This window comes from Charadrius vociferus, unplaced genomic scaffold (genome assembly GCF_000708025.1).
Source record: "Charadrius vociferus isolate BGI_N301 unplaced genomic scaffold, ASM70802v2 scaffold702, whole genome shotgun sequence".
Taxonomy (NCBI): Eukaryota; Metazoa; Chordata; class Aves; order Charadriiformes; family Charadriidae; genus Charadrius; species Charadrius vociferus.
Genome location: NW_009647433.1, coordinates 184352 through 197164, shown reverse-complemented (window position 1 = coordinate 197164; position 12813 = coordinate 184352). Strand labels below are relative to the sequence as shown.

The following is a 12813-nucleotide window of genomic DNA, read 5'->3' as shown; positions in this document are numbered from 1 at the left end:
GGGTGGTGAGCCCCTGGGGCAGGTTGCCCTGAGAAGCTGTGGCTGCCCCATCCCTGGAGGTGTTCAAGGCCAGGTTGGACGGGGCTTGGAGCAACCTGGGCTGGTGGGAGGTGTCCCTGCCCAGGGCAGGGGGGGTGGGACTGGATGAGCTTTAAGGTCCCTTCCAACCCAAACCAGTCTATGATTCCACGATACTGCCGGGGATGTCACAGGGCAGACATTAACCTGCAAGCTTGGAAAATAGCACTGCAAAACACTGGCCCATCACAGCATCCTCCCTGAAACTCTTCTAAAGCAAGAAATTCTGGACAGAAATATCTTGGCTAGTTTGACAAGCTCAGCCACTGCCCCGTGATCAGCTCCCAGCAGCTTGTGGGCATGTGGCACTTGCCCAACATGCCAGCCCACCAGGAAGGTGGGCCTTGTCACGACACTTTGCAGCTGGTGGTGGGACCAAGGTGTTCCTAGGGTACAATTTCCCTTATCCTGATGCAGACATCTATTCTTGGCTTGACAAGTTGTGCTGTGTCCTTGTCTCTCTTCAGTGCCACCAAGCCCAGTGGTGTTACAAATGTCAAGGTCTGCAGCAGTGGGTTGTAGCCTGTCCCCCATGTCCAGGAGACCTGTTGTGAGAGACTTACCACAGCCCCTTTCATCAGAGGCATCGTCGCAGTCTTTTTGGCCATCGCATTCAGGGTTTTCTTTCCACACACACTGGGTGTTGCGGCAAGTGAACATGTCTCCAGGGCAGCTCCCTGCAGACAGCAAGGGTTAAGTCACTTTTGTCTTCTGCAGCCCTCCCAGCAGCCATCCCCCGGCTTCCCCAGGGGTCAACCACCATGGTGTCCATGTCACTCAGCTCCCTGGCAGTGCCAGAGTCCCTGCGGGATGGAGCCAGAGCAGAGCTGCAGCTTTTGTTGAGCTTGCAGGGGAAAAGGGGTGCAGGGTCCTAGACCACCAGATTATGAAATAGATGGGGCACAAGTGCCCTTTCTGCAGCCAGGCCACCAGTAAGGAGGATGCTACAGGTCAGGCTGCAGAGTGCAGCTGGATCAGGGAGAGGAGCAGATGGAGCTGGGGCAGATGGTTCTTCCTGCTGCCTGGCACTTACCTGATTTCAGTCCAGGTCTGTGGGGAGAGACCTCACTGGGACCTGTGACAAAATGGAAGGAATGGGAATCAGTGAAGGTGTCCCAGTCGGGGGCACAGGGGCTGCATGCTCTACAGCCCTGCAGGCTGTTGGGGCGATCCCTGGTGCAGGGAGACATTCCCAAGAGCTGTGGCAGTGAGCTGCCACCCAGGAGCAAGCTCCAAGGCTGAAGCTATTGCAAGGCTGTTGCCTAAAGCCAAGGGGTGTCTGTGCACCCTCTATTTGGGCTGCACAAGGCTCCCCAAGATCCAGGGACACTGCCCGTCATTGCAGGGAGTGCAGAGGGACCTGCAAAAGAACCCATACCTCAATGTTTTCCAGGTACATGTGGGGTTTTTTTATATCTATTGGACCTGGAGTCCTACAGTCACATGCAACTCAACAGTCACGGAAGGAAAGGAGAATTTCTAGTCAGGTGGTTTCAGAGAATAATTCAAATATGAGAAATATCTACCTAAGCAGGAATTATTGCTACAACCCTGAGGACTGCCTAAGGGCTGCTCTGCACTTGTAGGTTCAGACAACCCAGCAATTAACCTCCTGAAGCTTGATCTATTGTCCCTCAGGCTGGTTCCAGGTTCTGCAAGAAAAGCCAAAGAAGCTGCAATTTATGCTTTAGGCTCTGTTGTTGCTGCAGGCCACCAAAGCTGCTCTTGCAGGGCAGAGCAGTGGGACAGCATTAGCATTGGAAGGGGACCTGGGGACTCCCCACAACGTCTCTTGAGCAACCATCAAGATCTAGCCATGTTTCTGCTGCTGTCCTCTGAAGCTGGTAGCACCTGGGAGCCAGGCAGAGCATCTTTTGTTGGTTTGCTTGAGTGCCTGGTAGCATCTCCATTTCTAACATTGGTGCTGGGCACAAAGTCTTGACTGGACATCCAGAGCTAAAGCCCTGTGGCCATTTGGCTATCTGAGACACAGCTAGCAGTTTTGCTAGCATGACTTTTGCTGCTAGCAGCTCCAGCACAGGGCACCATGCTTTGGCTGCCCAGCAGTTGCAGGAGGAGCATACCTGTAAGAGAAGCTGAGGATATTGTCCCATAGGCAGCCAGGGAGAGACCCTGCTCGTGCAGGGCAGCTGCCAGTCCGTGCCTGAGAGCTTCCTCCTCCATGGTCAAGCTCAGGGGCTGGGAATCCTGGAGGGCAAAGCGGAGGCGGAAACGGACAATCACGCTCGAGTTTCCATTCCTCCTGGAAGACAGAAAATTAATGGGTACGTTGGCTCTATGGTCAGTACAAGGGACAGGCTCTTCTGCTAGTTGCTTCCAGGGGACTTGAGGGAAACAAAACTAATTCTTAATAATGTAAGGTGCAAGTTTTTCTGGAGTTGTGCTCTGAGTTGAAATAGTCATTTGCATTTTTTTCTTTGGCCCAAAGTTCAGCTTCGGTTGAACAAAGCCGTTTTCCTCTGCCTTTCTGACTGCATTTCCAAATGAAAGAATCCAGAACATTGGTGCAATCCCAGAAGAAAGTCCAGCCTTGACCAAAAAGCAGTTTCTCTTTGTACTAGTTTTGAACAAGAACACAGCTGTGAGATCACCTTTGTGGTGGAGGCTGTCAGAATGCCCTCAAACATGAGCTGCACAGTCTGCAGAGAGAGCTGCCTACACTCACCTGTAGCCCAGGATGGTGCAACCAGTGCAGCTCCAGTCCAGCTGGGATTCCTGGAAACTGGACAGAAACTGCAAAGCAAAGAACAATGGTCACATATTCACCAGCCAAAAGGCCCCTGGGAGATGCAACTAGATGATGCCTAGGATTTTGCCAGGAGCTGGAGCTAGCTGAAGCATCTTCTCTTGTCTCTGCAGGCAGCAGGAGCACCTGTGTCCAGCTCATGAGTAACCCTTTCCCCACCCTGGCTCAGGGTGTGAGGCAGCACATCCCTCTTTGTGCCTTCCTAGCACCTCTCTTTTGCAAGGAACAGACCTCAGCACACATTTTCCACTCCACAACTGTCTCTTAGGGTCCTGAGAGGGCCTCTCAAAGTGCAGCTCAGCCCCGTGGTGTACCCTGACGATGTTTAATGTCCCTGTTTTCCTCCTGCCTTTGGCATCCAGATTCTGCTGAATGAGGACAGTTGAGCTGGGCCCTGGGCAACCACCACAATCTTTCCCAAGTCTTTTCCTGGCAACCCCAGAACAACTCACCAGCCTCTCAAGAGCGGGCGTCAGCACCCTGTAGTAGTCTGAGTTCACCATCTGTAAGCTGCTATTGAATGTTATTCCTCGCAGCTCCACTGTGTGCTCAAAGCTGGTCTCTCCCACAGGATGACATGCTGCCAGAGAGGGAAGGTGTCTGTCAGAGTCACAAAGGACACATGGAGATTCAGGGCCATGGCTGGATCCAGCCTTCCTCGCTGTCCACTTTAGAATATCAGACCCCTCTGGTCTGAGCAGCTTGACTGTCCCTGACCACCCTGGCTGCCTTGGGGGTGCTCCATGGCCACACTGGACTACCCTGCGCACATGCAGTAGGAGAATTTTGCACTGAACTAATTTGAACTTGAAAATGGTGGACTTTTGTCAAGCCTGAGACAAAAGTTCACGAACAGATGGGTACAACCTGGCAGTGCAATCCCAGATTGGCCCCAGCCCTGCAGGAACAGGCTGGAGAAAGGTGTGCTGGGTATGGAAGCCAGCTTAGAAAGTGGCACTGTACAGTACAGCTGTGCTGGTGTGACTTGTCAGTCACGTCAGGCTGGGGTCAACATCAGGGTGCTTGCCTGAAGCGGCATCTGGCCATGGGGCACCAGAGGCAGCAGGAGGGAGGTGGGAGAGGCAAGGAGACAGTGAACATGCTGTGGAGTGAGACAGTAAAACGGGCAATGGTCAGTGGCTGTAGGAGGTTGTGGTAGATGGCTGGGGCAGTGAGATACAGTGACAGGAAATTTGGGAGTCACAGGGAGAGATTAGAAGAGAGGAATGGAGCATATGTGCCATGCAACACTGAAGATAAAGTGCCTTAAAGTCATATATTCACAACATGAGTTGACTACAGCTCTTGCAGTTCGGGTGTGTATGTGGGGAGAGTTGACCACATTCTGTCCTCAGGAGAAGGCTTTTGAGGATTTTTGCTATGAGGACTATGAGCTGTGCAGACCATTTCTTTTTTGGAGCAGATAAACTGAAAGAACGTACCCAGCTGCACACTCACCCAGCAGGATCCCCAGGTACAGAGCTGTCACACTGCCCACCACAGCAGCAGCAGTGGTTACCTTCCAGCAGCTGGCCCTCAGTCCCCTTTTCTGGGTGCTTAGCACTGGCTTTATCTGGTCCATGCTGTCTGAGAAGCTCTACAGATGACCTCTGTGATTAAAAAGAAGAGGAGGAAAAGGACAAGACTGGGATGAAATGTGACATAGCTGGCAAGCTATGGTTATTCCAGGAGGTCCAACCAGCGTATTATCATAAGAAGTAAAAAGATGGATACACACTTCGGCCCCTGAATGTGCTTCAGGCTACCATCAGGAGATTTTACTAATACATCTAGGTTGTAGGACCTGAGCACATCAACCATAGTGGCCCCTCCCTGCCTGGTTCCCCCTCCCTTTCTTCCTCGGAGGCCACTACTGAGCATGGCTATGTCTGTTGTAAATACCAACCAGCCTGATGCCTTTATCTCTGTGCTCTGCACAGGTCCTTTTGATGACACAAGCTCTGGGTGAGCGCTGAACCAGTGTCTCAGCATCACAGACCCTGCCTCAGGGTCCAACCAGGACGGCACACAGTACTTGCTCTTCAGCAGATGGTCCTCCAGGCTTGCTTTAGCAACAGGGTTTGAAGGTCCTATGATGCCAGGGTGAACACCAGCAAGGGGTGAATCTAGACTGGGCTTGGCATCTTGGCTTGTACTTTCTGCTTCAGACATCACCCCTAGTAAAGATTCTAAAACCAGCCAGTGTCACTAGCAGATACTTTGATGCTGTTCAGGAATCACGGACCTGCAGTAGCAGGTGGAACAGTTAAGTTGGAAAGTACAACATTTATCTTATAGGCCGGCAAATAACAAGACTAGACTGCAGTCACATCCCTAAATATGAAACTCTGCAGTCTGAATAGAGAGCTATGGAGAGGGACCTGCCTGGGACTCTGGACAGTAAGTGTACCAAAGCCAACTGGTATTGAAAACTTCAAGAATCCTTGGCTGCTTCTACTGGACCATTCTGACCTGGCTACTGAAATCCTGACTCTAGGCTACTTACATCCCCATGGTATACGTTATGTGGATTAAAACTGGCTAAGTAATAAACCTCACCCTGTAGTTGTTTACACGGCAGGTTCTAGGGTGAGGTTTCATATGTAGCCCAATTCCATTCCATATTTTTGCAAGAATTGTGAAGGAAATATAAAATCACTGTCAGTAAATTCAGTGGATAACAAAACTCACTACAGTGTTTAGCAGAGAGCTCCCAGTGCCTAGTAATGCAGAACAATTAATATGTGCTTTAATTACAGCTATGCTACTATCCTGATGAGCAGTTTCTCCTTCCCTATGGTCAGCACTAGCACTGGTACTGGTGCTTCCAGTATTTTGCTTCAAGTGGTACAAACATCCTGTGCAGGAACCAAAGCCCCTTCATGTGATCTGTCCTGCCTTCTGTGATCCAGTGGCCTCTGCTAGACTTGTTCCAGTACGTCAATGCTTTTCACGCACTTAAGATGCTCAGAAGGGATACGGTACTCCAAATGTGATCTCAAAAACGCCAAAAATAGGGCACTTATCTTGTTTTTCTGTCTGCGCTCTTGCTAGTACAAGCCAGCCTGTGGCTGGCCTTTTGCATGTCATCAACAATTGGATATCAGTAGGAATGAAACAGCCAGGGATATCCTGCTTTATCCACAATCATTCGATCAGCCGTACTTCAGCCATGTTAGTTTTTGCAAGAAACCTAATGACACAAGAAGGGGAACTGATTTCCTCTGGTCCTAAAATGTATTAAATTACTGGATTAATATTTCTGTCTCACGGGTAGGAAGAAGACACACAACCGGTCCCTTCACACTGGCACACAAAAGTCTAAGACAATTTAGTTGGTCAGATGGAAATACATGGAAGTCCAGCCTTCTTGGCCAAAGGTCCAAAGTTCCTCAGCTTCAGAATGAGTTTTCTGAGGACTCAACCTCTGGCTGATGGGAAACCAGATTTACAGGTCACACCAGAAGAGTCTTGGCAAAGCAAATTCATCTCTCAAATTTTATCTGCCTAGATATTGACAACTTCAAGAACATTAAAACCCACGCAGCTTTTCCCTCCTCAGTCCCAAATTCTGTCCTGCCGAGAGACATCTCCTCTGGTCACTTCTGCACTGGCCACTTCCTACCAGAAGGTGCTGTGAGCTGTTGGGCTGCAACAGCAGCTATTTACTGATGCTATAAATCAGGCTGTGACTCCGGCAAACAGGGAACCTGCGGAGGATCAGCCTTTTCTGATGCAAATGCATCTAGCAATGAAAGAGAAAGAGGGCAGAAAGGGACCCAGGACACAGGGAGCGGCAGCACACTTTCAGAAGAGCTTTTCAGTGTTTTCCAAGAGTCGTCAGCAGCTCTTTAAACTGTAGCTTCTAGATAAGAGATTTTAAAAGGTCACTTCTTTGTGAGGCAACAGACAGAGAGGAAGGGAGAGTCTGTCCAAGATGCCTCTTTTTTTTCTAACAGACCTCCAAATATTCTTTTTCAGCTGTAACTGAGCCTGGCAGATAGGCACTTTGGGCCCCTGTGTTTTGCTAACAATATCTCCATTTGACAATTCAGCTCTGGCTAAGAGAAAACAGGTAGGAAACATTTTTTCCAGTGGTCCTTGTGACCTGAATACATACAGATGAGCAATTCCCTCCTCTGCTCTTCCAGTGGGTTTTCAAGTCTTGCAGTATGCTGGACATGGAAACTCAAAAATCTCGTCCCGATATGCTGGCCAGTGCAACAGTGGTCTTACTACCAATGGACTCTAAAGGTAAGACAACTGCATCTGAGAAAAAAATTAACATCACAGACAAAACTGGCTCTGTCTGGGTGTTAGTTTGACAACACAAGTTAGATTGAACTAATCTTGGCTGCATATAAAGTCATACTACAAAAAAGGGTACTCGGGACCTCAGAAAGAAGTTCATATTATTCATTGCACTGGCATTTTAACTGGAAAAAATATTTATAGACAAAGAAGCCTTCTACTTCCCCAAACAAACAAAACTTGTCTTCTTTGCTCTCCATTTTAGCATAAGAAAAGTTTACTTTCTTTTGGTGTGAGTGGTATGAGTTAAAAACGAATTAAAAAGACATGTAAATGGAAAGCAAGAGCAAAATAGAGGTTGGATTTTTTTTTAGTGAAAGAAGATAAGGACCATCTGTAAATACATAACGGAGATGAGTAGCAATGAACTGTGTACGTTGAAAAACATCATTGTATAAAATCAGATGAGCAAAAAGTGAATTTTGTTGGTGGGCAAAGAAATTAGGAAAGCATTAACAGTCAGAGGAGTAGGAGTTTCCAGTAGGAAAGTTGAGAAGAAAAAGCACATTGATATTTTTTGTCAGATCATAAATTGTAAGTGGCTGTAAAATATGATGCCCCTGATAGGGGCAGGAGGAAACTCAGTGATCTAAGAGAGTCCTTCCAGTCCTATCTTAGTGGGGTTTCTTCTCACTGCTCCATCTTAGCAGAGAAGGCATATAAGAAGTGCTACAGAGAATGTCAACAAGAATCGTCCTGTGAAAATTACAATCTCTGTCTGTCCCTAAGGATCTGATGAGATTCCTGGGATATGGCCACCATCTCTGCTCTTCTGCTTTCTGGCCACTCAGGGTTTGTTTTCTCTACAGGAGTCTGGATTCTGCTCCAGGGCAGCCTTGAATCATTCCACAGGATTCTTTTGGAAGAGGTATTTTATTTCTCAACTGGTTCAGATAGTGAAATTTCAAAATATAAAGTACAAATACCCATTTATCTGTAATTTTTCTTCTAATTAGACAAACTGTCACTAACGCCCGGTCTTCTTGTCAAGGACAATAAAGTATCACGTGTGTGTGTGTCTGTGTGTGTGAGAGAGAGAGAGAGAGAGAGAGTGTGTGTGTGTCTGTGTGCGTGCATGCATGCGCACTCCCGCAGCAGGTCAGGGGCACATCACATGCAGGAGCAACGAGGGGACAAGACAGGGCAGCAGGAGGGAGATGCTGAGTGTCTGCCCACGCCTTGGGCACAGATTGCAGGCTCCCCACGGCAGGGGTCTCTGTCTCAGCCTGGTGGACCCCACAGCACACACACCTGTGAGACTGGCCCAGAGCACACAACTGTTCTGCACAAATTGTGGTGGTTCCTGGTTTTAGGTAGAAACTGGCTTCTTGCAAAATGTGACAGCTCCTGAGGCTGAAGTATGACGGTGACCCCCCAGCACTGTGTTGATGGCTACTTGGCCAAAGGTCTTGTTTTTTCTTTATTTACCTCCACATTCCCTGGCCTCTTGTCTTCCACTGCTTGGTATTTCTCTTCCTTTGCCTCTGCTGTGTCTTTCCTTTCATGTTTTCACCTCCTGAGGCCTTTCCTTCCACCTTCCCAGCCTTCTCCATGCTTCGTTCTCTCCCTTTGGAACAGGAATGCTCACACTGCTTTGCCCCAGGCTCCCTCCTGCTCTTCTCCAGCTTCTCCTGTTTCCTGTCTGCCAGCCCCTAGCAGCACCCTCCACCAGCAGGACATGAGCCAAGCCTCATCTGTTGACCAGAGGAAAGAAGCACAGGAAAGACACAGTGGCACCTGTGTCTTCTAAAGTCCACTTCTATTACAGATAATGAATGCGAGAAAACCCTCATGTCCCCAAATGGCAGAGTCTAGGCTGTTCTGGAGTCTTTGTGCTTTATCCCACATTAAGTTGGTACCACTACAGGTCTGGCTCCCAGCACAGCAATACTGTGTCTGCTGAGCCTTCAGACACAAGGGCTGTAAAACTGTCTCATGGTCTAAGGTCATGCCTGTAAGTCTTCACCCAGACAGAGCCTTTGCAAAATGATGGCGTTGGTATGAAAAATATGCGACTTGCTTAAAAGGCAGACAACAAGATCAGCAGCAAATCCACCTGCAACTTCAGGTCAAAGGTGAGTGAAGGACTAATGATTTTATCACCAAGATAAGACTTGTGGTACTTCAGAGGAGAAATACAGCAGAAGCAGAATCACCTTTCTCCAGAAGGAGAAAACCCAAAATGAAGGACTCCAACCTGTCTCACTTGGTGGACTCACAATTCAAAATCACAGGCGCCAGAACAACAAACCACATCTGTGCCACCAAACCACAAGCTTGATCAGAAGAGAGAAGATGGTCACTTGTGGTAAGTGAAAGAAGAAGCATGACCAGAGGAGCTGAAGAGATGTGGGTGTGCAAGCAGGTCTGCTGGCAGAGCCTGGTGGCGAGAAGTGAAACCCAAATATCACAGTTAAAATGGGGTCAAGCCTCATTATTTTTTCTTAATAGTTGTGAAATTAATTGTATGCAAGTGGGGCTCAGCAACTTGTGGCAGCAGCTACTGGTGGAAGGTAGGGGGAGTGGGTTTATAACCAGAGGTATCTGTTAGGTGGTGGTGCAGTGCAAGGACTTACCAGTCTGGGTAAGACCAAGAACCATGTGCCACTTCCCCCTTATGGCTCAAGGGCACCCCAGGGCTGCACTGCGGGTGGGGTTCCAGAGGAGGAAGGGAGTGTTGGAATAAAACTGTTGCTTCCTTGTGAGCCCATATGTCTTCCTTTAAATCTTCTGACAAGATGATGATATGCCATGAAAGAAAGCCCATGCAGAAACAACAGCCAGCTGGTAGAACATATAAAGGACAGAGCAGCTCAGCATCATGCCAGCTGGAGCAGACGGTACCTTCACAAGCAAAGACAAACCATCCACACGGTCAACAGACACAGTCAAGTCAGGCTTGGCTAACATGGCCTTTTTGTTTCATGTGGCATGAGCATCTCCTGCCACCAGACTGGTTCCATGAACACTTTCTTTAATCCTTTTGCTTTAATTCATCTCCAACTTCAGTAACTGCACACATAGAGCTGTGCATGTCCCCCACCTCTCTGTAGGTTAATGTTTAGTGGCGTTATGCTGCATTTGAAAGGCTATACCCTTCTTCCAAGCAGAAAGAAACACCGTCACCTAAAATGCTGCAGACCCTGAGCTGAGGACACCTCTTTTCTATTGAGGTAAGTAAGTGAAGAGGCCCCAGCAGTGTCAGCTCCAGACCCTGAGCAGCCTGCAAGTGAACACATCTGCTCCGGTGTTACCAGCCCCTGCCACTCAGTTTTGTAAGGATCCTGAATGCCTGCTCACTTGCAGCACTCCTCTTGGAGGTGCCTCTGGTTCAGCTGTAGTCCTGCTTTCAGCAAGCCCAATGACACTGTGCGGGCCTTGTTTATTGTCTCTCTTGGACTTCAAATGTCTCTCAGTTTACAAGTAAGAAGATCCTCTCCCTGCCTGCCAGCTCTGCAGCCTCAGCTGAGACATGACAGACAGGCTGAGCTCCCCGGTGCTCGTATTATCACTGGTAACAAAGGCCCTAACATCATTTCCACCTTGGAGACACTCAGCCCGGAGCTCTCCCTTTGGTAACAGAGTACCGGGCAGATTTGTACCTGCAATTACTTTTTAAACTTTTAGCCGTGGATTACACAGTAAAATAAAGGCTGCCTTCCTCCCCCTTGACTGTGCTGGCTCGACAACTCGGTACAGATAGTAAATACTGAATACACATGGGGAGTATCCAATAGGCAAGGAAGTGCCATTTTTGCCCAGTTACTTTTCACAATAGAAGCACTATATAATTTGATACTTTTCAGCTCATGAATGGCCAAGAAAAACTCACATGCTTAACTCATGGCATTTCCTTTAGTGACAACCATCCTCCTCCCGTGGACACTGTGTCTGGCCCAGAGCAAAGGCTGTGAGAGAAATCTTGATCCTGATGAAGATGGTGGACATACAAGGACCAGAAGTTCTTGGAGGAACAAAGGCTAAAGTAGATGTCTTTATTTTGCAGATAATCACATTTTACTTTTTCTTACCAGCTTACATACATTAGAAGCAACGCATAAATTACATTTTTTTGTATCTAACTTCAGCTGTTATTACAGTTTGAGAGGTAGGCATTAATGTTCGTGGGCACAAAAACCCCATGGTACCCTGAAACGAGTCATCTGCAATGCATGCTCCCCCAAAGGAAGACTTCAATATGGGACAGTGTCATCTGCTAAACCCAAGTGCTGACGCCGCATGACCATGTACAGCTTCTGCCAGCCCCTCCTGCTTGAGGAGACCATCCCTGAGCACAGGCTGCAGGTACGCTGGCACAGCACTGGCCTGTGCTGCCTTGCATGGCACTTGTGCCCACCAGGACCTCCCCTGAGCAGGAGGACACAGGGCAGTATGCCTGAACTCTCTGCAGGGCAATCTCACAGCTGGCAGACAAGTGGGTGCAAAGCAGCATGAGAGCACTCTTGAGCCCTTCCTTCAACTGTGGGAACAAAGCATCATCTGGCTGCAGAAACTTTTACTTTAGCTCAAACGATGGTGCTATTCCAAGCATATAGATGTTGCGACAAGGTTTGTCCCATGCCAAGGTCAAAACTGCTCACAGCCATGGCTGTGTCACTAGCGTATTTCGTACAGTGATAATGTTGCTTGTTTTAGCATTTAGGTCTGCATTATTGCTAAAGCTACACTATTTATTTCCCATTAAATACTCTGAACTTTCTAGACTATTTCATAATTCGTTATAGCTTTTAAGTAATGTAGACAGTTCTCTACGTTTGGCTTCCAGAGTGTTAAAGAAACTAAGACGTTCCTCCTTAAACCAGTACTTTCAAAGAAGAGGGTCCAGAGATCACTTGCCGCCAACACTCATCCATTTAACCACACATCTGGTATAGCTGAAGACACGCTGGTTAACAGGCAAAAGATGAAATGTCCTAGTTCTGTAGAGCACAACTGGCAGAAGTGTCAAACTTCCACAGACATTCAATGGGAAGCCCATTTCTGTGGCCAATTCCTTTGGCCTGATGAGCAGACCAAATCCCCTCCAGCATCATTGATTCGTTTGTGCAAAGCGCTCCCAACATCCCCCGAATCATTTTCAAGTCACATGGAATCAAAAAACACTAAAAAGCACTCCAGGATCACACAACGAAAATGATTTAGCCATAATGGACTGAAGCTATTTGCATCTGCAACTTCAAATGAAAGGTTAGCTGTTTCCCCTAACAGGCAATAAATTCAGAAACAAGCAGTTTCCTTAGAGCCCGCAAAGCAAGAGGAATTTCCCCAAACGTGGGGAAAATTCAGCTGGAAGGAGCTGTTTCAGCTTCCCACTTGTCTGGAAATGTCCGAGTGCAGGCAGCAAATCCTGCCTAAAGCTGCCGGAAAAGTGAGGGGGAGAGATTGCCCGAGCCCCCCTGGCAGCCGGCCCGGAGCTGCGCGGGGGTTCCGCGCTGGGCGGAGTGTGCGGGTGTGGGACCACGCGGGCGAGAAGCAGCCACGGGTGGGTGCAGCTGCCGGAGAAGGTTCAGGTTTCTCTCTTCCCGCCTGAGCCGAGAGAGCCCGACACCTCGAAGTCAATAAAAAGGACTGCTAAGAAGGAGCAGGAACTCACCTGCTCGGCTCTTGCCCGCGCCACCGCGGCGTTCGTCCCCGCA

General features: G+C 48.5%; 1 protein-coding gene across 1 annotated transcript in view; it reads right to left on the bottom strand.

Annotated features, from left to right (window-relative positions):
* TMPRSS9 (transmembrane protease, serine 9) overlaps nt 1-4427 on the bottom strand; it is a 16967-nt gene extending 12540 nt beyond the window's left edge. Inside the window, exons 1-6 of the mRNA XM_009880582.1 lie at nt 4304-4427; nt 3298-3425; nt 2765-2832; nt 2163-2341; nt 1112-1153; nt 642-755 (exon numbers count right to left, since the gene is read on the bottom strand). Of these exons, the coding sequence (XP_009878884.1) occupies nt 642-755; nt 1112-1153; nt 2163-2341; nt 2765-2832; nt 3298-3425; nt 4304-4427 (655 nt within the window). The remainder of the gene's footprint in view (nt 1-641; nt 756-1111; nt 1154-2162; nt 2342-2764; nt 2833-3297; nt 3426-4303) is intronic.
* Nucleotides 4428-12813: the final 8386 nt, after the last annotated feature.